Source organism: Corvus cornix, chromosome 2 (assembly GCF_000738735.6).
Source record: "Corvus cornix cornix isolate S_Up_H32 chromosome 2, ASM73873v5, whole genome shotgun sequence".
NCBI lineage: Eukaryota > Metazoa > Chordata > Aves > Passeriformes > Corvidae > Corvus > Corvus cornix.
In genome coordinates this window covers 132,010,234-132,035,342 of record NC_046333.1, presented here as the reverse complement: position 1 = coordinate 132,035,342, position 25,109 = coordinate 132,010,234, and the positions used below count along the sequence as shown (strand labels likewise).

The 25,109-nt window shown below is 41.5% G+C and overlaps 1 protein-coding gene across 1 annotated transcript in view; it reads left to right on the top strand.

Annotated features, from left to right (window-relative positions):
- The window catches only part of NIPAL2 (NIPA like domain containing 2), a 54,257-nt gene extending 29,993 nt beyond the window's left edge, over nucleotides 1-24,264 (top strand). Inside the window, 8 exon segments of the mRNA XM_010405184.4 lie at nucleotides 3,088-3,147; nucleotides 5,126-5,247; nucleotides 11,213-11,309; nucleotides 15,253-15,388; nucleotides 17,746-17,834; nucleotides 19,630-19,693; nucleotides 21,003-21,097; nucleotides 21,406-24,264. Of these exon segments, the coding sequence (XP_010403486.2) occupies nucleotides 3,088-3,147; nucleotides 5,126-5,247; nucleotides 11,213-11,309; nucleotides 15,253-15,388; nucleotides 17,746-17,834; nucleotides 19,630-19,693; nucleotides 21,003-21,097; nucleotides 21,406-21,500 (758 nt within the window). The 3' untranslated portion in view covers nucleotides 21,501-24,264.
- The last annotated feature ends 845 nt before the right edge of the window (nucleotides 24,265-25,109 follow it).

The following is a 25,109-nucleotide window of genomic DNA, read 5'->3' as shown; positions in this document are numbered from 1 at the left end:
TTTAGAATGTTGTTTTAAACTGCCTTTTCTGGAAGAGTTAATGTCTTAAGCAACTGAGTGCACCTGAGATTGTGAGTGGGAGCACAGAGGAGCTAAGGAAGAGGAGCAGAGCAGCTGGGAGGGCTGTGGATTTCTCACTGGGCTCCTGGGGAACACTTTGGTGTCTTTTGTCTTGCCAGCCAGAAAAAGCTGCAAAGCCAGCAGAAAGCAAAATTAGCAAACACCAGCCTGCATTCCCAGGGCTCCTTTCATACCCCTCCTCCCTGGCCCATCTCCAACAAGACAGCCAGCTCTTGGTTTCTTTGCTTTAATCTGATTCAAACCTACCTTGAAAATTGAATTATATGAAAGACAATCCCAAAGTCAAACTTGGGAGCTTAAACCCCAGGTAACTAACAAAATAAAAGTAAAATTAAAATGTCATGTTCTCTTGGCTGTGCTACCATAGCTTGCTTAAAATTTAGTCCTGGAGGTAACAGCCAGAGTTTGAGGGGCTCCTGATCAGTCATGTATATTTTCTAGCATCTCATCAGGTCTGTGTAACTGTTCTCTGCTTATTCTCTTAGGTTTACCCTATTTCGTTTTCTTCTTCACTTGAATGAAAATGGAGCATTGGCAGCTTATCCACAAAGACAGTTGTCTTTTGTGTTCAGAGTACCTCCTGGGTCTCATTCTCCTCACCTTGGTACCTCACCTCTTACTTCAGTTTTTTCTCTACTCCTAGGTGGTCTAATATATGTTCTTCAAACCTCTCCTATTTTTGGATTCCTCTACATATTATTACTCTACATCATAAAGAGTATTAATTATACATAGATTCTCTTGAGCTCATGATCGCTGGTGCATTACCAGCTATCTCTGGAGACAGAGCTTGCTGCATTTGAATGCATTATTAAAGCCAATGACAGGCTGAGTGACAAGTTTCATTATCTGGCTGCATTCCAGCACATCCTTGTGCCCACTGCCAGCCTCAGAGGTTGTGCGCCACCCCCCCCCCCCAAGCTGACACTTGGGCGTAACTCATCTTACCCCAAATGGGATGCCAACAGTGGAATTGCATTTACTAGACCTCTGCTGAATGCAGAGACCCCAGACATGGAGTACTCAAAACAAACAAACAAACAAACAAACAACAACAGCAAAAAAAATCACTGAGATACCAGTCCTTTAAGCAACAGGTCTTTGCTGTGACAGAGACTGTCTAGGTGAGTGGGCTGAGGTGGGATTTGTGAAAGCTGTGAGAGCAGGGAGACAGAGCAGTAATTAATTCCTGCACTATATTGGATGTTGCTGCTTCTTTCCTGGTTTTTGTCCCTTCTTTTTTCTCTAAACATAGGTAGCTCTGCTATTACCAGTGTTGCCTGGATACCATCAGTGTCTTCACTCCAGCAAAGTCATCACTGAAAAATTGAATAAAGAAAACCGTATCAGGCAACTTAATTTCAATGAGGCATTTTCAGTTGAAGATCCTTTTATTGCACTTACTCATTTGCACAGATCCCCATCACTCTTGATAGAGTTTAATTTTATGACTTCTGCTATATCTGATTTTCTACTGAGTGGAAAACAGAGGCATGATTGTTACAGCAGGGATTACTGTAACAAGCATATATCAAACCAGGAGTCCCGTGGAAAAGAATATATATGGACAGATTTGTGGTAGATGTTTCAGAGAGATGTTTATTTCTCCAGCCGCATGGCCGGAGCTGTGCTCAGGAGCTCCCCCAGTCACGGGACCCGAGGGTCCTTGCCCGCGCAGGGAGCACAAACCAACCAATGGGGAATGAGGTTGACCAGGGGCAGGGAAACCCCGTGTCTCCCCCCCAGGGCCCCTCTCCCAGGGCTCCATGGCAGGGGGGGAGACCCCAACACATGATGGTGAATTCCAGTTCTCTGTTTGCCTCTTGGTATGAACCTCTCTAGATTTTTCTAGAGTACATTTACTAGCTAACCACAAAGTAAATTTTCCATGAGAAGAATTGAGATAATGAGGCAAAGATAGTTGTAAAAATGTTGAACTGTTATTTCAATAATAAACCATTCTGTAGACAAGTACAGAGCTCTTGTAGCAGCATCCCATGACTCTGTTTCAACGCATCCCTTTGCTGTCCCTCCTGAGCAGTCTTTCTTTGAGGTTTTTGGATGAATCTAACATCGCTGATGCACCTCTCACAGAGGACTTTGCTCATCTCTTTTACATAGGAGCTATCCAGCCTCTTTTTCTTCTTTTTAGAGGTAGATGTTGTGTGCTGGAATAGAGCCATGTCTCCCAGTCTCATCCATCCTAAATTCAAAGCCCTTCTTTCCTCTCTAGCACATGTCCACACTGAGCTGCTCACCACAAAACCTGCCCCAACCACTACTGCTGCTCATCTTCCCATTGCTGCCCATCCTGAAGAGGTACGACTAGGAGCTGGCAGAGGTCAGATGCAAGAGCTGAACAAGAGAAAGTGTTTCCCAGAAAAGAGGAAATAATTTCTAGGACTCACTTCCATTTTTCTCCTCCCTCAGAGCGAGTCACTCTGAAAGACCATGGACAGTGCTCCCATACGGTACCTGTGTGGGGTTTTCTCCCTGTCTGTTTGCAGAAGTCATGACCACTTAGTTCATACTAAATACTGTGTTTTTGCAGTGACTTTCATCTTCTCAATTGTACTGCTGGTACTTTACCTATAAGCCTGTACTGCTGTTTCTTTACTTCTAAGCCTCTAATACATTGAAGACTAAAGAAGCAGAACTTTATTGCTCTATGATGCAATTTGCCTTAAGCCAGTCCATACAGCAAAATGGGGGGTGAAACAGTAAGGCTGATCAGTGCCCAGTTTTCCTGTTTTAGGCAGTGTCCCTGTGTGGGAAATAGGAAGGGCATCTTTTCAACCACGTAAGAGCCTGCTGGATACGTCTGAAATCTTACAGAAACTGAGCGTTGGTTGGCTGCAGGAATGGACTGCTGGCTGTTTATAACATGGTATGGTGCAACAACACCACCCATGAGATATATTTAAACTTGTCCCAGGGCAGGTTTTTGTTATAGCACTTGATATTCTAAAAAATATATATATATAAGTCTTTATATTTCTATTCTAGGTAGTGCATTTATTTCTGTCTTTTTCCTAAAGAAGACCATGAGGACTGCTGATATATTGGGTAAGTAAGCATTTGCTAATCTAGACGTGTGCTGCCATATGCTTAGCAAGCTGTAACTCTCACGCAGCCCCCCACCTTCACACTCCCACTTTCCCAAGCAAGTGTTTCAAGGCAGATACTTTTAAAATTGGGAAGAAGTGATAGAAAGAGAGAGAATCTTCATTGCATGAGGAAAAGACTGTATTCCCAAATCCTCTGCTCTTACAACCGTAACTCATTCCTTATGTGGCCTTATTGCTCAAATTTATTTTCATTTTCTATTTTTGCCTATGAGATTGTCTTTAGTATTATATTTATGAGTACAACACAGAATTAATAAAAACGGGGAAGTTATTGAGTTACTCATTCAAATACAAGATTTTTTTTTTCTTACTGCATACATACTGCACAAAAATGCAAGCTCAATTTAAAGTGATAACTTCCCTTCTGGTTTTAGTATTATCACTTCAAAAAACAAATAATCATATTGTCAAGTGTTCAGTTGGGAAATGTGGTCTTCACTGTAAAAGCCTGTCAACTTTTTGTCTGTGTCCAAGATTTTTTTGCATATCAAAACTTCTCGCCTTGAACACAGTAATAGTGAGAGAAAAGCACATTTCAGGGTTTGGGCTTTACACCAAACCATCTCAACTGGGACAGTGCACCTGATGCAGGGCACCTGATATTTCTGTGGGTTCCTAGCATCTAGGCTTGATTGTCCAAACTGTAGTGAGGACAGCTGTTCTCATGAATGTGTTGGAGAGATCTGTTCCGTATCATTCCAGGAATGCTATATACAATTTATTTAAGTTTGGAATCCAAGTTTGCCAGCTCAGCTGCTAAATTCAAACCCCCCCCCCCTCCCTTCACTGATCATGTTTCCCTTATGGCCTTATACACTGTGTGTTGCTTTAACTAGTGTTCAGCTGATTTATTTTATTTCTGTGAGTTTGACTTTGCAAGATGGATTTAACAATGTTGCTACATTCCATAAGAATGAGCTGTACAATGGGAAATATGGTGATGGTTTTGCAAGCACATAAATATAACACAGTTCTGTTTTTCCAAGGGAGCTGTGTGAGATAGCAGTGCCAGCAAAGCCCTCTGGATGTGCTTTGTTTTGTATTCCTGAGCCTTGCATTCTGTGCCGATTTATAGGCTTACCAAGAATTTTAAAGATTGCTTGAAGAAAAATTGATTAGCTAATATCTTCCTTAATCCAATACAGTTTATGATCTTAGGATCAGCTCACTTCTATCTTGATACTTCAGTGAACATCTGTGTTTGTCAGTTGGATGTCCACAAGGCAGAACTTGCAGATTTTTATTAGAAACATAATAATGCAAGTTCAACCTTGAAAGGGGCCCTGGCAACCTAGTGGCTGAAGAGTCTATTGCAAATCATCCTTTTATAGAACAGTTCATAGATCTGCAAATACAACAGGGAGTGGCCAGAATGTTGACCTTATCACAGCTTTGCATGAGCACTTGACTGGCACGTATGTGTTGCATCTGATGCTTCCAGGGCAGGTTGATAGCTGGAGCAGGTCTCTGTGGCCACACTGACTTTGGGACAGTTATGTTTATTTACACTGGTTAATGATCCAGCTGACTGCACTAGTAGGAAACTTGTCCTTTCAGTTTAGGCTAAGTTTGTGTGATGCACCTTTTGCCTGTGAGAAATACAAAGGATTGATTCTTCTTTTTCATAAATTTGGGTTTAGAATTGACAGTATTTGAAAATGCATTGTTGAGTTGGAACCCTAATTCACATGGCTTTACTGACGGCTTTTTTCACATTTCCAAAATTCTTTGAGTCTTTAATAAAAATTAGAATAGATAAGGCCACAAATGCAAGGCAATCCAATTGGCTAAGTCCAGATCTGCTTAAATGGACTTAAATTTTCTTCTAGAAAATATTTCCAAACCAGCTGAAGATCAAGTATGACCATGATTACCAAATACTGTATTGCCAAACTAACGTGTCCTTTTTTTCAAAGGAGGAACACTGACTATAACAGGGATATACTTGTTGGTGACATTCACTCCAAGTGTACCTCAAGAGCTCACAGCACGACAAGTACAGAATTACTTAGTCAGCTGGCCTTTTTTGGTATATTCAGTGAGTATCTGCTTCACACTACTCCCTTAATCAGAAAAACTGGGGTTACTGGGCTTTTTACAGCATTATGAATTAGTGGCAGAAAAAATGCTCCTGAAGATAAATTGTGATTTTCATAGGAAAGAAAGTCCCTCATCATCCTACTGAATCCAAGCTGAAAATACGCAGCAACAAAAGATATTTTTTAACTACCTATCAGGGGAAAATCATAATTGTGCAGTATCAACAAGACTGGAAAGATTCAGATGTTTGGGGAACAAGAGGGAAAACCTAAATATTGGTACTGCTTAAATTTCCTATATATGTGTTCATGCCACCCTGTCTGCCTGTACATCTAAGTTACAGGGCTTTTCTGGAATGTGATGGAATTGTTCTTTTAAAAATCAGGCTATGTGTGTTCTTGGTCCTGGTGTTGTTCTTTCATAATATTCTGTTTTATTCTTAAGCCTGGCTGAAAGGAGCTTTGCAAGGAGCTGAGATGTGAAGGGGTGGCCTACTTCACTGCCACTTAGGTTAATCTGAACCTGAGTTGGAATTCAAATACAAAAATACCATTTTGATTAAAGTATCTGTATACAAACTTCAAACACCATACATCTTCTTTGATGTGTTTAATTAACATCAGGAACAAGACTGAAGTGAGTAGGATGAACTTCTGTCCCTCTTTTCCTCTGGAAAGCTGAAAATGTTTTCCTTCAGCTGAATGTAAAAGATGCAATCTAGGAGCTTCAGAAGCAGTTAGTTTTTCCCAGAGACGTGACTCACTCAAGTTAGATTCTTAGCGCCCAGGCTTTTCTCAGTAAGATTCTCAGTTAGGAGGCCACTGAGTAGACAGTTTAAGGACCTTAATCTTTTAGCTAAACTTCAGACTTTACATGCATCTAACTATCCACGAACTACTGATTAAACACAAATGGCATCCTACCATAAAAAATATTGATCCTCGCTTTCAATTTGTTGTGCATTTTAAACTCTCTCTCTATTTTTTGTGCCCTTTAAAAGATCCTGAAAGATGGTGATAAGAGCTCAGTGGAAGAAATTAATATTCATGCTGTATAAATCACAACATGTCCTTTCAGTCAGGCAGTAGAGAGGCTTTTGAAGGCAATACCCAAGAGTTTTGGGGTACCCAGTAAGGGTAGCTTCAGCAACCACAGGAGCTTCGTGCAATCAGCAGAGTAAGAGGAGGGAGTTCAAAACAGGGGTATCAGTACTCTTTCTTTTCTACTGAACATCACCCTCTACCATTCAGTTCTACTTACAGATGATAAAGTAGCCTGACATTTTAGGCATGGTTTTTAAATTGTTGATTCACCCATTTGTGCAGAAATGGTGGAGAGAGAAATCTCCCTATCCATGCCCAGTGGCACCAGAAATTTCTGTGTGGTATACCATTCCAATTTTCTTGAAACCAACACGTTGATGGAAAAGGGCTTTTCCCCACCTCAGTACTTTTTTGACTTAATTTCAGGAAAAGTTTTCAAGAATACAACTGAATGAGTAGGAAGACTGTGCTGTATTCTTCTTAGGAGACACTGGGAGGAAGTAGTAGGTAACCCCTGAACTTTCTTTCCTCCTCTTACCTCTTTTCCTACCTCAGCTAGCATCTTATTCTACATGTAGAGCATAGGTTGTAGGGAAGCATGGAGTAAGTACACAGCAAATCTTCTTGACTCAACAGTATATCAAGTTTTAATTGTTCCTTCTATTCCATGGATCCATCTGTGTTGAACTTCCTCTGACCAAAGAAAAGGGGTGAGTGAAAGGCTCCACAAGAGACTCTCAGATACCAGCCTGGTTACCCTGGTATGCTGCTGGAAGATCAGGCAAACCCTGCTGTAAACATTCTCTTTGGGCAGGGAACGAGCTCTTCAAAATTGTTTGTAAAATGCCTAGCATAGGTTGGCTGTTGGCATAAAAAAGTGCAGCAGAAGCTGCAGAGTTTCCAGTATAAATATACAGTGAGGAGACAGTACAGAAGTATAATGCAGTGCAACAGTCTTTCTAAAAGTAGCCCCAAAGTGTGGTCTGCTGACAAATACAATGCTCCAGTGGTACAAAATATTCTCTGTGGGTGGCAAACCATCCCCATGTGGCACTCCACTGGTATATTTTGCAGAAGTAGCCTCTAATTCCCACAAGACAACTTTGAGTCATCTTCTGAGACTCTGCAGTAGCATAATTATGTCTGAGCAAGAATGACTATCCTAGATTGTTTTTTTCTCTTTTGCTTATGCGCACTTTGAGTTTCTACAGAAGGCCTAAATCATAGATGAAGCTCTTAGGTTTCCCTAAACAGAAGCATAGTAAGAATTGGGTTGTTAATATTTAATCTCTGCAAAATCAGTCTCAAAACATTTCTGCTTTTCTTTCAAAGTGCCTAGAAGACTATCCTGTATATGCCAGAAAAACAGCTGAGGCAGACAATGTGGTATTTTGTTCTGGTGCCTTCTGGTAATGCTTAGAAACATGAAAAATATGATTATTAAAAAATGTTGATGAGATGTGAGCTTGAGGAGACCTCAGTAGAGAATAGTTATAATAGCAAAGATGATTGTAAGCAGGTGAAATTCCTTCCGTTCCTCTAAACAGAGTATGTGAAGCTGATATAATCTCTGCACTTCCCATTCCTGGACTTCGTATTTATCACTACCACAGCTATCAGTGATGAGAGTAAGGTCTGTTTTGGGTAGGAAGCATCTGGGGTACCCCAGAAGGGTTCCTGGCTGTGTGAGGCCCTGTTAGGAGCTATGCACTTTGCTTGCAATGTGACTTAATTGTCACAGACTCTCCCTTGTCTTCTCATTAAAGATGACCTGTAAGTTGGTCACCAAGTGACAGAGAACCATGGAAGAATAGTTAGGCTGCTGGGCAGCACTAAGTGAGAACTAACTGTTTGAATTTCCTGCTTAGCATGTGAGATTTGACAGAGCTGAGTAAACTGAAACAGCAGCCCTGAAAGCAAACATAATTTATCTGCCTAGGTTTGTCACAGGACTGCCATCTCTGGCTCTATACCACGGCTGCTCTTGGGGTTTCCCTGGGAGGTAGAGGCAGCCACGTACACGGACCTGTGCACCTCTTCCAGAGCTGCCATCAGGGACTCCAATGTCCTTTTGATGGTTTTGCTTGGCTGTTTCCTTTCAGACATGTCTTCTTGGTGGGTTAGTTTACTTTTAAGCAGGAGGAGACCACAGTGGAGTTTTATGGTAGCTTTAGCAAGAGAAGAGATCATGAAACAATGAGGACCAACAGAAGGCTGATGGACAAAGCCAGCTACGATGGTCTGGTTCAGTCAAAGCTGGTGCTGCTTGGGACTACCTGCCACTGAAGTGGAAGAGAGAGTGGAATGAGAGAGCTTCTGTGATGGAGCAGTTTGAGCCAGTGACTGTCCCTTGGCTTGTTTTTGGATGATTGTTCTTGCATAGTTTGAAATCTCAGTGACAGATGGTGATGGTGCTTCCCCCTGCTGTGATTGTCTAGAGGATATAAAATAAATCAGTGTAGGTGTAGCTGGCTGCCTGCAGTAGGGTTGTCTCATGGGTTTCTGCACACTCTGGTAACCACCCAAAGGGTCTGGAAAGGGTGTCTGGTGCTCAGGTTTGCACTGGTGAGGGAAGCAGATCTCACAGTGCTGTCACCTGGTGCCGTGGCCCAGTCCCAGTCACACCATCCTGTGTGCCAGACCTGAACTGGTGTGTCATGGAAGAGGACACCTAGGACATCTCTGGGACTCCTTTCTTAACATGAGTACCTTTCTGAGTGGGGAATATTTATTTAGCACGGATTTCTTCTATTCTGTTACCAATTGTTCACTGTCAGAATAGCAAATGAAGTTACTTGGTGGCTGTTGTAGCTGCAGCCTGATAATGTGATATTCCCCTCTGGCCCTAAGAGGGCCAGTGGCACGAAGGGCAAAGCTGCCACCTTTACTTCTCCTCTCAAGTCCCCTCAAAACCCTGTTATAGTTTTCAACAGGGAGGCCAAGATGAACTCACCTGTCTGCAGACCTTGTCGTTTATTGTGCCTTGGTTCCTGATTTAGACATACCCAGTGCTGCACTGTTGAATAAAGCTGGAGAGGCTGCCCAGATTACTTACTGTGAGACTGAGGCTAAAGCCTCTTTTTCCACCAGCTGGTGGCCCAGCACTCATGTCTGGGTGCAAGCCTAGTGGGGAGGGACATCAGTCTGGAGGAAGATGAGACCAGCGCTTCACAAGAGATTGCAAAGATTATTCAATTAGGATTAGCCCAGTAACCCAGGAAAGCTTTTGTTTGTTTTTTTTTTTAACCAACAGCCAAAGGCTTTATTCTATTCAACACACGTAAAAACAAACAAACACCAACCAAACACCCCATCAACCAACCAAATTTGCTGGTTTGGTTTTTCTAATCTTGTGATAAAAATTTACAGTTTCTAAAGAAAGGTGGTATAAAATCCAAATTTGTGTTCTTCATGTTTTGAAACACAGTTGTCTCTTGGTTGTCTTTGGGAGCAAGGGATCCACGTGAAGGTAAATAAAAATTAAATTAAAGCATAATTTGATTCTGCTCATATTTTTAAACACTACTGAACTGGGGAGGGTATAAGTGTGACAGAGAATTTTAGTAACTGGGCATAGCTGACAGCTTTCCTTCTGCAGTCACTCTCCAAAATGAGAAATGGGCTACTTACATTATGTAACCATCACTAGTAACTGTGCTGTCGCCTCTTTGGAAATTTCCTCAGCACAACACCCAGGTACTTTTGAGTCTACTGCTGCCATATGGTTGCTGTTGGTTTAAGAATGAAGTGGCATTATGAAACATAAAATAGTATGCTGGTGATAAAAATCAAAAAGATTAACAGGTGTTTCCATGATTTGCTTTGTTGGAAAAAAATAACAATAATGAGATTCAGTAATGATGACAATCTCATTTTCTGTCTTATTTCCCCCATTTGATTACTTTCTGACATGCACAAATGAACTTCTCTATCTTCATGCTGTCTCTAAGGCTACCAGGCTCCTGAGCACCCCTTAGGTGCAGAGGTGCGTCACTCCTGCTTTCGTAAGTCTCTGGGCTTCACAGAAGCTTTATGGCCCTTGCACTTGCTGTTTTCTTTAGGCATAGAGAGGGATATTTGGGCAACCCCTTTGGGTAGAAGGCAAAATACCCATGCTGTTGAGATGGCAAAAGGCAGGAGTTACTGAGGGAATCTGCAGAGACACATTAACAGCAAGTCAGCAAATTTAACTGTCTGTCATTTAGCTGTCACATGTTATTGAAGGAGCAAAACTGGACCATGCATGGTGTAGGTAAACCTGCTTCAGCATCTCAACATGTCCTGTGGTGTGGTCTAGTGTGTCATTGAACTTTTCAAGGTAAGCTCCTGGCAGGTACCTGTGATTTGAGAGCTATCACGTGAAATAAACGCTTTCCTCCTTATGATGTAAGGCAGAGAATTTGGACAAAATTTTGAGGGGAGTTTTTAGTAGGAATGATGAGAAGGGCAAAGAGGGTAGCAAAAATAAGCTTTCACATCACAAAGAGTGAGTGACATTAGGAATACTATAGCTAAAAGGAAAGATTGCTCTTTCTTTAGCTAGGTGCTTTACTCCATAAGAATTATAAACAGAGTTTCTGTAAGTATTATTACTGATAAATATTGGTACTTTTGCTGTCACATTAAAAAAAAGTCTTCTTAACATTACCAGTGATAAAATACAGGTAGAAGTGCAAAAATAAAAACTAAAGATATAAGAAATGCTCAACGTTTAACTTTTGCTGTAACAGGAAAGATAAATGACAACAGTTGTTAGCTCAGTCAACTGTCAATAGTTCTTTTTTAGCAGAAGATATTTTACAAAGCCATTTTTCTTTGAACAGGTGGAACAGCAAAAATGAATATGACATCTCAAAGACTTTGAATGAAGCAGTTATTACATAGTTTCACAGCTCTAACTTTCTTCTCTTTTATTTTCAGATTTTAGAAATTATAATATTCTGCATTCTCCTCTATTTTTACAAAAGAAAGGCTGTGAAACACATTGTGGTTTTGTTAATGATGGTAGCACTACTGGGTAAGAACATATTATACAGTTAAATGTTCCTGTCTGTTACTTGATAATTCCTTGTCTCTCTGGATAGTTTAGATTAGAGCCATTTCAAAGCAGTGTGCTCTAGGAGAATCATTGAAACATTTCACATGATTTTTACTGGAGTCTCTTTGTGAAGAGAAAAGCTGATTATGAAACATAGTTTCTATGCTTATTTCTGGGACTATTTCTTTTTACAGATACCCTCAAATTAATATGCTATGTGCAATGGTATTCTGAAACTTTTTTAAAATAACACTTTAGGTTTAGATCCTGGGAAAGTGGACTATTTGAAACTTTGTTTTGGAGAGCAGGCTGTGAAAATCACTTCTCTAAAACAGAGCAGCTGAGACCTTGTAAGTGCTCTGTAAACAAATGCAGTGATATGCTGTGACTGTACAACAACTTTAATTATCTCTGACTGTTTGCATATGCAACATTTCATATTTTACCACCTTTCCTGAAGAAGAACAAGAATGCAGTGGGCCACTGAAGTTTGTTTTCTATCATTGTCACCACAATCAATAACCAGGGAAATACGGGAGACCATTTTATCAGCAGCTTTCAATAAAGTTAAACTTGAATCAGTTTTGAGAAATGTCAGGAGGTCATCTCTAAAGGTCCTATGCTTGCAGGCTTATGTGAAGAATTTTCACCACCCCGTGTGACAAATTCTCCTGTCCTTGTCTTGTCATTTCTCCGTGAAACCCTCATGGCACACCACAAGTCTTTGGTTGAAGTGAGAGGTGCTTGAACTGTGCCATTGAAGTCAAAGGTTATTTTTTTACCGAGTTCAGTGGGTGCACGTATCAGTCTGCGAAGATTTACACATTTCTAATGGAGATGACCATGAGGGTTTTGATAAAATAGAATTTCACTGAATTTTGCCAGGTACAAAATTTTGATTTAACTGAGTGTGAAAAACTCTCACAGATTTATTAACTCTCTTCCTCCAGATCCCTCCCTGACTGGTTCCTTACTCAGCTGAAAAGCTCAGACTTTCAGAACAACTTTTTGGGGACAGTCATCCCATGTAGGTTTCCCAGCGCTAGGAACGTTAGGATCTGTAGCTCTGCAGAAGCACTGAAGGATTTCCACGCTCCCTGCATGAGGCAGAGATGGAAGAGCCCCCAGAGCCTTAGGTCTAACTGGAGGAGGGAAGTGTGAGTGTGGCTATCCCCCAACTCCAGTGCTAGCACAGAGACTTGGAGCTTTGGCAAAGCTCGCCTGAGCTGCTCTGCAGCTTCCAACACGGCCATGTGGAGCATGAAGCCCTGTGCACTCCTGAGCAAAGGTCCAGCCTCCTTCTGCATAACTGGAAGCCTAAAGATTTCCAGATGTGTTCCTACACATCACTGCTGCAGTTCTGGGCTTGCCCCAAGCAAGCCCTGGGAGACCTGGGCAGTTGGTCTGTACAGCCCTGCTTTGCATCCTGCCAGCCCTGATGCTGCCAGTGTGAAAGGGACACACAGAGCTGATGAACAACAGCAAGGCTGCAAACCTGTGCCCTCGCAGGCACTAACTGCAGTTCGGTGGTCTGGCTGCAATCAACCAAAAATACATTTTCAGCTGGTGGCTGCTGAGGTTTTTATGAGCATATGCAGCCTGAGGAAAAATGTATCATTATTTCTGCTCTATTAAATAGACACAAACAAACAAATCCTGGTTCATGGGAACTTCTGAAATACTGACATTTCCCTTGAGCATGAAACCCAGAACCGCATCTGACTCTGGTTCCTGCAGCTGTCCTGGAGCCTGGCAATCCCCACAAATCGACATTTGAGGCACTCTGCTTGGTCTCTGACCTCTCTGCTGAGCAAAGTGATGGAGGTGCTGAAAAATTGCCCATAACTTTGCTCCCAGCTGTGTGACACAGGCACTGCCCTTGGAAGGCCCTGCCTGCCAAAGGGGTGGGTGTTCATGAAAGGTGACATATTCCTGGTGGAGTGTTCGTACAGATGTAAATTAAATGTAGAAAGGTTTCTTTAAAGAGAGGGCAGCCTTGTGTTTCACTGGATAGGCAAGCTGCTTTCACCAACAAGAAAATACAGAGGTGATCACAAAACCTGATCAAGTTTTGCTTAGTAAAACTCTGCAAATTCATTTGGTGAGAATCATCTTACCTCATGTATATACTCAGTTATCATAAGTTTAGGAGGAAACATTTCAGATTATAGTGGGATTTCAGAGCTTTCTGCCATAACAGCTGGAAAGTGACATCATTTGTCACACTAGCCTTGAGGGGAGGTCGTTCTAACAGACAAAACAACTTCCTAGGTTTGAAACTTGTTTCAGAGTTGCTTTAATGAAAAAGATCATTCCACTTCTTGAAGAATATAAACCAACCAACCAGCCAACCAAAACCCCTGGTGCTTTCATTTCTGTCTTGCTAAAATTATAAGGCATGGAAACTGCCCTTTCATCAGAAAAAAATTTTAGCAATCTTTACCCTTAGCTGGACAATTCAAAATACTCATTTTTACCTGTAAGTGTTCTTTTAAAATAATAACTTCCCCATGTTAGAGTGCAAATCTCAATTTTTATATGGATGTCTTGTTGGGGCTTGAGCGTATTTTTGACTTTGTATCATAGCATTTGCACCACTGCAGGCCAGCATTTGACCTCTGCTCTGTTTTACAGCTGTGTTTGTTAAACCACTTCACCTGTTTCCATTACAGAGAAAGAAGTGAAGTGCTTGGTGGAAAGGTTGTCATGAAAACAGTGAATTTCATGGTGATGAACGCATCACCACAGGGTGTATGCAACTCTTAAACTCCCCCTGAACTTTTGGACTTTCTATAAGAGAAATGCTTGCAATCAAACCCACAGACCTGCATTCATTCTTCTTCCCCCTCCTTTTCCCCAAACCCTTGGCCTGAACCTTTTGCACAGTGCAGGTCTCCTTGCCAATCTGAATGTTACAGGAGGATGAATCAGACCACTGAAATCCAACACTCCCAAGCTCTGCACGAGGGTGGAACTGGATCTCAGCTGGGGGACAGTGCTCCTGACAATTAATTACCTTTCTTCAAAGGTCATTTCCACATCCTGACTCTTGAAATTTTTAGGGTTTTTTGAATTTGTTACATTTTATTTGCAGTAATCACAGACATCTTGGATTAGCTTCCATAAACTAAGAGCTCCAAAAGGAAACGTAAAATAACTCTTAGCTAAACTCTCAGCCCCTTTTCTAAAAGACTTGTCTTGCAGAACCTCTCTGAACTGGTGACATGTATTAAAACCATTGTCTGCTGTCCGAAATTTGTTTGTGGTGATGCAATGATAGTGATTAAATGGATTGACACTACTGAAATACTCTTTGTGCGGGATAAATTCAGTAAACGGTCTTAAGAGCCTGACCCCTGAAATGAAGTGCAGACCTCTGTGTTGTTTGTCTGCTTTTCATATATATATATAGCCCATGGGAAGAGTTAAGTGCTTTGGGATGTGATCCCAGAAGTCAACTCTGTCCAGTTCCTGTTGCAGAAGAGAAATCCTGAGGGTGACAAGTGTCACATGCAGGCTTCTATAAAGAGGCATCCTAACTGCTTTGAACAGATAACCAGACCTCTCAGACGTCTCCTGAATACTGTAACATGGGCTCCAAATTAGAAGTTGGAGCTAAATAAAGTCTGTGTGGAGGATGTGGAGGCTGTTGTACCACCTTCAACTGGGAGTTCAGTGTGCTGCAAGAACTTAAAGGCTAAACACAAAGCATACTTGGACCTAAGGCCACTGAGCTTAGACAGTAGCTTAGCAAGCATTTATAAAATCATACACTTGTTTTAGGTGCCCAAATCCTTCCTCAGTCTTATTTTAAGTGATCAGACCTGTGTCTCTGACCTGGATCTTTCTCCTCCCTCACTGATGTGCTGAGGTCACTGCTAATCTGAATCTTGCCCTGCTAATCTCTTCCTTTCCCTTTCAGCGTCACTGACTGTCATTGCTGTTAAGGCTGTGTCCAGCATGATAGCACTTTCTGTGAAGGGAAAAATGCAGCTAACTTACTCCGTTTTCTATATGATGATTGTTCTAATGGCAGCTTCTTGTGCTTTCCAGATCAAGTAAGTGAGATTCTACTTACCTACTAATCTTTATACATATTTTTTCTGTCAGTTTTATTTGGTACTGATAATGATTCCAGATACAAGTTGCATTTTAAGGCAACAAACTCCTGGCAGAGCCTTGACAGATGCATGAATTGTCTCCAGCTGATTGTATTGTTTATTTAAGCTTTATTTCTTAGTTTGTAATTGATTGTTATGGACACCGCCTCCTCTCATTATCACCTTCAATGAGGTCTTTCCAAATTTTCTTGCCTAGTTTTGGCACAATTCTTAACACACTAAGTGAAATTTATGCTTATGTAGTCATTTGGGGGTTACTTTTAGAAGCCTTTATTGCTGAATAATCAAATGGCCATGTTTACCCTCATTATTCATGTCTGTTCCCCAGCTTTATGGCCCCAGTCAGACTGAAGAAGGGAGTTTATCCCAACTTTCTCCCTGCCTCTGTTAAATCTGCATGTTGTACTTTGCTATCCTGTTTGACTGTACCTTTCAGCTTTCCCTGCAGGCCTCTGGTCTGTGAAGTGATGGGTTTATGCTGCCTTTGCAGATTGCTGGGGGTGGCAGCACGGTAAAATATGTCTTGCAGCTGAACAGAGTCTGTTCCCTTTCTGCCTGTCCCTCTGCTTCTGGTGCTGATAGCAGCCTTCAGTAATCTCATCTAGACTGCTCCAGTGTGAGCCTGAGTAGTTACTTGCATGATTATTTTCCAGTAGAAAAGCCAACCCAGCTTTTTCATGGCAGAACATACCATTCCCATGTGGAATCAGAAAGTCCATGCATTATTATGTACTGACTCTCCATGGCTGACTCAGGAACTCCCCTGTAACAGATTATAAAGTGATTTACATCCAGCTTGTCTTCACTGGGAGAACAGCTCTGGGCATTTAAAATAGGAAATAAGTGCTTGGTAAATAAGAAGATGCTGAATTAACCTCTCCATCTTGTAATTTTTTCTTTCTTTCTTTTGCTGGCCAAAATTAAAGCAGAAGTGAAATGTGCCCATTTAATTCCCTGGGCTCAGTGTCCCTTTCTCTCTACTCTTTTGGATGCATTTTCTAACAGGGACGGTGCTGTCAGTCTAAATTTTTCATTTTATTTTTTTTCCCCCTTATTTTATTTGACTGTCATTCATTAGCTCAAAACAGCCTGTGCTGCAACAATCTCCTGGATCCAACGCTGGGCCTTGGTATCACTGTTTTAGTCCCTGTGACCAAGTTTGTTGCAAATGGGAGAAAATAATGAGGTGTTTTCAATGACTTCAAAATCCTGACTATCCTGTGGATATGTAGGATTTCTTTATTTTTAAAGCACCATGGAGACTGTTCAACAGTTGCTAAAATAACCACACAATTATTTTAATGGCTAAAACAGATCCAAGCTTGGATTTTTACTGTGCACATATATTGCAGCAGTGAAATGTTCAAGTGTGGTTCTTTTTACAGGTTTGAATATACTCTGCAGACTCCTGATTTTTTTTCTCTGAAATGACCATTCACGTAACAGAATATCTACAGGTGCATCCACAATTCCAGCTCATGATTCATCACTCTATGGGTGAATGTTGATAGCTGTGGTCTCTGCACAAGTGGGTTACTTGCTTTGCCTTTTTGCAGATTGTGCAGGCTGCTCCACGGCCAATGCCTCAGTCCTGCAGGTCTGTGTGCAGTGTATGCTCCTGTGGCCCTACTCACTCTTGCCCATGATTCTGGTGAGGGTTCATGTTGCCTTTCTGAAGAGCAGGGCAGAGAGTTTCCAGCCCAAGGTGCCCAAGCTTGAAGCCACCTTCCTGGACTTTCCTGGCAGGACAGAGTGTTTCTGGGGTGTGATTGCATGGATAAACACACAAACAGGTGTTTCAGCCAAACTGGGTTGAGCCATAGCAGCAATGTGGACTTCAGCAAAGTGAAACAGTTCCTATGAGAACTCCTGTGTTCATGTCCATGATGCAAATATACCCTTACACAACCTGTTTGAGTTAGAGCAACTTGTCCCTGGCTGCTTGAAGCAGCACTGCTTCCAAGTACCAATGCAGATAACAAGCAATAATACCCTAGCATTCCTCCCTTATCTGTGGCAGACAAAATTTTTCCAGGAATGCTTCAAAAATATGTCCATTGACAGCCTATGGCTAGAAGAATCCACACTAGCCTTCCTGCTTTCACCTATTCATTTGTACTCCACAGAGTCAAAACCAGAAAGTAAATTCAGTATATGTATGCTGTCCAGGGCTACTTGCTATTGTGGTAAGAAATGGCCATACTTATTGTTAAACTGAAAAGAGGTGGCTTAACCTGGCTTAAAGTGCAAGGAACCTCCTGTAGGCATGAATTGCAATAATGCTTATCTTGCAGGTTCTTGAATCAAGCAGTGCATCTGTATGAAGCAACAGCAGTTGTCCCCATTAATTTTGTGTTCTTCACCACCAGTGCCACCATTTCAGGTTTGTTTCTGACCTTCTTCCTCTGCAGAAAGGTTTTCTAAACATCAGGTTTTTAAGAATAGGAACCTTGTGGATAGGAACCCAAACCAGTCATATTTGTCTTCACAGAAAGAAACTTTTCCTAAGTCATAGGTGTTTAAGTTCTGAAAAATAAATAAGTTCACAACTTCTGAAACAAAATAAATGGCAGGGGTGTTAGAACTAGATCATCTTTAAGGTCCATCCCAACCCAAATCATTCTATAATTCTATAAAAAATAATCAAATTCTAACCTTTCCAAAATAGATATGTGTGATTTACTGTGCCTTTCTGGCTTACTAGAAGTACCTGCATTTATCCTAGCCTCTTACTGACACCCAGTAAATGAATTTACCATGTGCACACCAGCCTCTCCCTATACGAACTGGTAGAGTAATTTTAACAGCCTGGCAAACTGCTCAAATGACAACCAGCTGTGCTTCATAGTAGTTAGCGTATATTCCATTTCAAAAGTGGAATTCTGGGTTAAGTGAAGGAAATAAAATGACTACAAAAACTTTTTAAGCATTTAACATTTTATTCTGGGTGAGAACTTTGAACTCAGCATTGTTAAAGAGGGACTGCAAATCTTGGTACGCAGTGTAAGAACATGAGCTGGGAGGACGACTAAGATGCTGTATCAGCAGTGAGCCAAAATGATCATGTTGTTAGAACATTTATGACTCATTTTAACACACGCTGGGGGCTTTCCTGTCATTGCTGTGCAGGAGTTTCTCATGCAGAGCTGCCATTAATGAGGAGGGGAGTTAGCTTCATGCGCAGATTGCCTCAGCACCTGTGTTAGAAGACACCTACACTTTGTGACCAAGAGGAAACTTTTGCCAAAAGGGGGTTGTGTTCCTGTGACCATATGGGGAATTTGGCCTGGTGCCTCCTTAAAAGATCAAGTACCTATTCAGGAATGGTTTAATAGCTTTGAGAGTGGATACACATGCATTTGCACCAGGTTAGTTAAACCAGTGTAGAGCTTAAAAGAACAACCTCTGCTGAATCTTGCTGGGGTGCTCGTAGAAGGTGCCTTGTCTCATGATTCCCCCATCCACAGTTACGGCCTTTGAAGACACAGTCACACTTGAGCTGCACTGGTTCCCTCTCTGGCGTTTCTAAGCAGAGCTGTGCTCATCAGTGGTTTAAAGCTAATATACCTGGCTGTTAATAGGGGCAGCTGAGATCCAGATACACATCTGGTTCTGTCACCTCCACTACAGAGGTGCTAATTCCTGGAAGAGGGGTGACCAGAAAGAGTTAGTGATCCCTACAGCTAGAAAGATTTGGCAGACCTGGCTGCTGGAGCTCTTCACTTGGTGTAAACGTCAGGGACACAGTTAGTTATTGAAAATCTGTTCCCAATTGGAGTTAAGATGTCCACATGGTCTGTTGGAGTAGCTTAATGAAGTCCATGAAGAACCTCTTAGCTGTATTGGTGTGTCTCTGCTTGTGAATAGGACCTCGAGTTTGACCTGCATAGAAATTGTTGCTGACAATGCAAAAAATATGTGCATCTGTGCAATTACCAACCCAGCACATGTTCCAACCTGATTGACTAAATCTTCTCCAGTCCTATGCAGTATCTTGAGAAAGCCTAGATTATGGAATATAGGACATAAAGTGAACACATCACAATGTGTATTAATACCTTATTTGGGATTTTTTTTGCTCTGTTTAAGCATGACACTTCTCCTGACCCTCCCAGCTGTAATTCATATCACTTGGAAGCCAGTCAAGATCTGCAATTCTTGTTTCTGTCACATTCCAGGGGTCATATTTTATCGGGAATTCCAAAGTGCAGCTTTACTGAGTGTGTTCATGTTTCTGTTCGGGTAAGTGTATCAGCCTAAAATCTGCACTAAGATTTGTACTGAAACAGCATTGCCTTGTGGAATCTCTTCTCAGTAAGAAGAAACCCACCTTCTTATTAAAGTATTATGGAATAGCCATTATAGTAGGATAAAAAAAACATTAAAGGAAAGATTGATGTTTGTGCTTTGGGAGTTTGGAGGCCTGGGTTTGAATCCAAATATGTAAAAATGTGAGACACTTGTGAACTACTAATCTCATAATGGAATGAAAAACCAGCATCATGTGTTCTTCCAGCAGGAAGGAGAAGTCATTGCTCTCCACCAAATATCAAATTATAGGGATGCTTTCACAGCTGTGAGACTTCTCCTCCCATGTTACCTTCCACTGGTGCGTCTGGCTGGTCTTTGCTGCCTGTGAGCACGGGCAAATTATATGAGCTGCTTGCCTACAAGGCAGTACTGTAATGACTCTCCCCCATCTTCCTGAGTCAAGAAAGACAGTGTGCCTGCAGAAAAATTCAGAGCACACTAAATAAGTTTTTGAAGGATGGCCTAGGTGTTGTGAGAGCAGAAACCTTCTGCTAGCTATCAGCACCATAACAACTTTTGGGAGAGGTGACAATTATAATAATGGGCATGAAATAGTTAAAAGATCTCCTAGAACTGCTGGAGGTGTCTTGCCACAGTGCTGTCAAATAAATGGGGCTGATAGCTGCAGACATCTTCATCTTGTGCCGTTGGGCTGGAGTAGGTGCACACAGCCGCTATCTTGTCTGACTGCTGGAAAAGAGACAAAAAATGGAGATGAGCAGCCATGTATTTGGCAGATAGGAACTGGGGGTTGTGTGTCCAACACGCAGCGGATAGATGATGTGTCCAACCACTGCAGTTTTTCATTGTTCCTGGCTTGCAGCCTGCCCCTGAGACACACAATCAAATGAGAAAAACAACAGAGATGTCGATTGTCCGCAGCTAGACTGAGTTGTTAATGAAATTGCACATGCTAGAATGCTAGCTTGGATGCTCTGTGAAGATTTGCTCAGGGATTCGAATGTTGTGGTCTCACACTCACAGGCATCTGATTAGGTATATATTGCTGGAAGTGTCATTTTGGCTGTGGAGCCTTTGGAACTGATAATAAAGCTTCAGGAGGCAAAATCTAGACTGAAAGAAGCCCAGAATAAATTTATAGAGCTGCCAGGAAGATGTGTTTCTTTATAAACTCAGCAACTTGGGTTTGGAAATCCTTAAAAAAGAAACATGGAAAGAAATTCTCATCTCAGATGCAGTGAACTGTTTCTAATGATACTATGCCACTGTTATTTTGCAGGTGTCTCTTATCTTTCCTTGGTGTGATTATAATTGCAAGAAATAAAAAAGAGGAGCATTTACAAATTCCTTTTATTGACTGTGGACATATTCCTGGTAAGTAGGGCTTTTTTCTGACTCCGTTTAAATGAGGTATCATAATGGGATGACCTAGGAGAATTGAGTCACAAATGTGCTCTAGTCATATTTAATAAATATACTGTTCCCTTAATTTCTATTCCTGTTCCCAACAGATTTTTCAAAGAAATTTTCAGGGTTTTTCCAAGCTATTGTTACAACCAGTCAAATGAAAACAATGATTACTGGAGCAAAGAATGTTTAAATGATGGATTGGTGGGGCATTTGTTGTATTAAAATTCTTCACAGAGTTGTTGTTTTTTCCTTCTCTCACCACATTTCCTTAGGACAAAAATTGACAGGCAAAATACAACCAGATTCTCACAGTTCATGCTATGGCACCCAGAATAAGGAAGATGATTCGGTGAAAAGGCAAAGCTGAAAGAAGAAAGCATTTTACATGCCAGTTAGCAGGAGGAACGCCACTGGAACAAGGATCAGTAGCACCTTTTTGTTGAACCTATTCAAGTATACATTAAACTCCTGTATGTTGATGAGTCATAGTATTATTTGATCCTAATTAATTTATCCCATGATTGTACCAAATGTATTCTAAAGATAAAGGAAGCCTTAACAAAAATGAAATAACCGTTAATGAAATGGAATGTTCTCCTAGTATCAATGCCTCTTGAGGACATTTTTAGAGTTTTAACTGCTTTTAAATGCAGTAAGCACAGAACAGGATTATAAAAATTCCCCTTTGGAACCCCTCAGATTTGTGTAAATGTTTAAAGACAAAGGTGAGAAATGAGAATTTTCCTAAATGATTTCAAAGTATTCTCCTACATGTATAATCCCTTTTAAACCTGTTCCTTCCTGTTCAGGAGTCAAAACTGTGAGCACATATGCAGTAGACACAAATAGGTACACAAAAAGGATTTTGTATTATGTGTAGAGGAACAATCCTAATTATCTCCTACCATCAGATTAATTCTCTTATCTTCCAAGGAAGTAAGTACTTGTGTGGGGAGCAGGAAGATAGTATTTGCCATAAACACAGGCACGTGGGCACACGCACACACTTGAGGTGCCCAGCCAAGGCAGGACAAGGGTACTATACTTGACATGTTCCATCCTTCCAGAGGAGTCCTGTGCACTGGGCTGGACTGGGCTGGGCTCTACAGTCTGTTAGCATAGTCTGGTCTGAGTTTTAGCTTCTCCTTTCAGCAAAAGAAGGTCTTAGTGAAGAAAATGCATAGTTCTTCAGAGGAAGGGGGGTAGCCAGGATCCCTCTCTTGGTATGGCTTGGAAAAATACCCCTAAAAAAAGAAAAGTAGGGCAAATCCTGTTACCACTGGTAATTTTGCATGAGGAAAGGCTGTAGAAAACAGGATCACAAAGAGTCACAGTAACTGTACAGTTTCCCCTTCATTAAATGGTAGTGTCTCCACTCTGATTCGAAGAGCAAGCAGTGATGGGAACCATGGCAGTACAGGCTTTGTGTTCAGATTTGGGACATCTTGGTGTCCCTCCATCCCAGTGTCCCATCAGAAAAGCTTCTTCTAGACATTCATTTTGGGTCCACTTAACCCTGCCTGGTAGTACTGATCCACCTCAGGCAGCACTGTGGGGGTCAGACACATCCTCTGCATAAACAAGTGAAAGCACTCTTGAAAAATGTTCATATCTTGTTTAGGATTGAGTTAATCTGCAGTAATCGGTAGGGGCCATAGATCATGTGTATTTTGTTTCAAGTCTCCTTTTTTCCTCAAATATTTGTTTATTTATTTTTAAAATAGGTACAGCTGAAGATCCATAAGACAGTTTTATTTCAAATGCTGCAAAGCACACACAGAGCTGCAGTATTTCATGTGCAGCAATGTCCCAGGAACTATGGCATCTGGGGACTTGTAAAGCTGTTTTTTAATATGGGTCTTTTCCAGCTGACACAGGACAAGACTCTGTGTCTGCACCTTCCTTGTACCAGCTGCCTGGCTTGGCCTTCCTTTCCTGTCTTACATCTTGAGTTCAAGTTTCTAAAACTTAAAATAAAAAAAAAAAGCACATGACTTTCCCAAGCTTTCTTGAGGGAGTAAGGGCATGCCTCTCTCTTTCTTTTGCAAGTCAAATTTAAGCTGCTTTCTAAGTCTCAAGTGAGAGTATGTGCTAAAATTGGAAATAAGAGGTCTACAGGTTTTCATTCTGTGACCTGGGAAACAAATGGGTGAAAGAATTTAGTATTGTTGCTTTTTTAAATTATTGGCCTTGGGCATCTTTCCGAAATCTGTTTCCATGGCTCAGGAGGGCTGCAGGAGGTAATAAAGGTTACCGAGTACAGGATTTTCTCTTTAAAGCAAGAAATCAAATGTAAAAATCTGTGGCAAAAGTTATTACTTATTTTAAATCACTGTATTTCTTCTTGAACAATATTTTTTTCTTCCTATGGGTTTATTTAAAAATTAGAAGGGTTAAAATGTTTTATTTTAACTCTAGTGTATTTCAAAATAATTTGTGGACCAAAACACTGGTAGAAATTATGTGCAATTAAAAGTTGTGATTTGACATGATATTTGAGATGTGAATATGTTCCAACTAATTAATGTATTACAGGATTGGAAAAACTCAGTGATGAGAATCCATTACTGCTCTGCCAAGAAACGGACATGACTTGTTTCAAGAATCAGTTTGTAATCAGTGTTATTTTCAGATTCTGCTTGCCGTACTTAGGTTGCAAACACTACAGACAAATGCCTGCTAAAAGAAAAGCCTTTGCACTGGAACAAAAAAACATCTCTGGAGCCCTTCTCCTTAATAATGAGTTATTTTCTTGCAGTGGTTTTCCTGACATCAAAAATGTGGGCCAGATAATAAGCTGCAAAACTTGCGCCTGCAGACTGACTTTTCCTGAACAGGTTCTCCATGGGATCTGCAGAAATCAAACCAGGAGAAGGTGTGGTAGGCAGGCAGTGTCTCACGTGGTCCCTCATGCTCCAGCTTGGGATTTTTGACAGACCAGGACCAGCAGGACTCATTTAGCGCTTGTTCCACTGCTGGTCACGCTGCAGCAAGAGATGAAATATTAACTGGCCTTGGGCCTGGAAATGGGAGCTCTGGCGTAGAGCGAGACTGTTTAATATTTGCTGTAAAATATCAGGATGCATTTACCAACAGTTTCAGCTGGCAAAAAATAAATGAATTTTGGACTAGATTTGTCTGTTTGCCCCTGGGAGGGGTCTGGTGTTCACCTGGCAGGCTGATTGCCTGCTACTTGCTCCAGCCCAGCTTTTGGCAGACACGTGTTTTTGGCAGTGCGTGTAAGGGCACTGGTCACCTAAAACCAAAGCAAAGAGGCCGAACTTTATAAGGATTTGAGTTTCTGTGCTTTGAAGCTGTGGTTTCATGCACCTGGCAAGCTGCTTGAATGGATCAGCACTGCCAAAAGGCTCATCTTCTTTTTCCCAGCTGTGAGGTCCTGTGGCTTTCTGTGGCCAGTTCAGCTCACCCATCCTGCAGAAGGCATCTGCATCCTTCTCCTTGCTGGGATGGCTCTCTGAACTGAGCCAAGCAGGCTGACTAGAGCATATGGTGGGATGGATGTGAAAAGGGGGAGAGGGAGTGAGACCTCTCTTGCTTTGGCGGAACTGTAATATTGTTTCTCTCCTTCTGAGGCAATTCTCTATATAGCAAACATTCTGCTAAGATCACTCTTCTTGTATCACGATGCCCCAAATGCAGCTGAGAGCTTCTTGAAGCACTTTTAAGTGCCAGAGTCACTGGCTTGTGTATACTGAGTGATGAGTGGCCCCAAGTGGGACCAGGATAGGCAGCTTGTGACAACCAGCAGTGTCCCAAGGTCAGCTAAAAGCCTGGACCCACGTCTGACTACGAATGATTCTAAGGACTAATTTTTTTATTTTCAATGACTGTTTGCAATAAGGTGTGTAAACAGTGCTGGAAGAATGGACTGAAAAGTCTTCTATACTCAAAATATTCTCACCCTTGCAATGTCTCCTTCCAGCTCTCTTTATGTAGGATCGATGGTTGCTTGCAG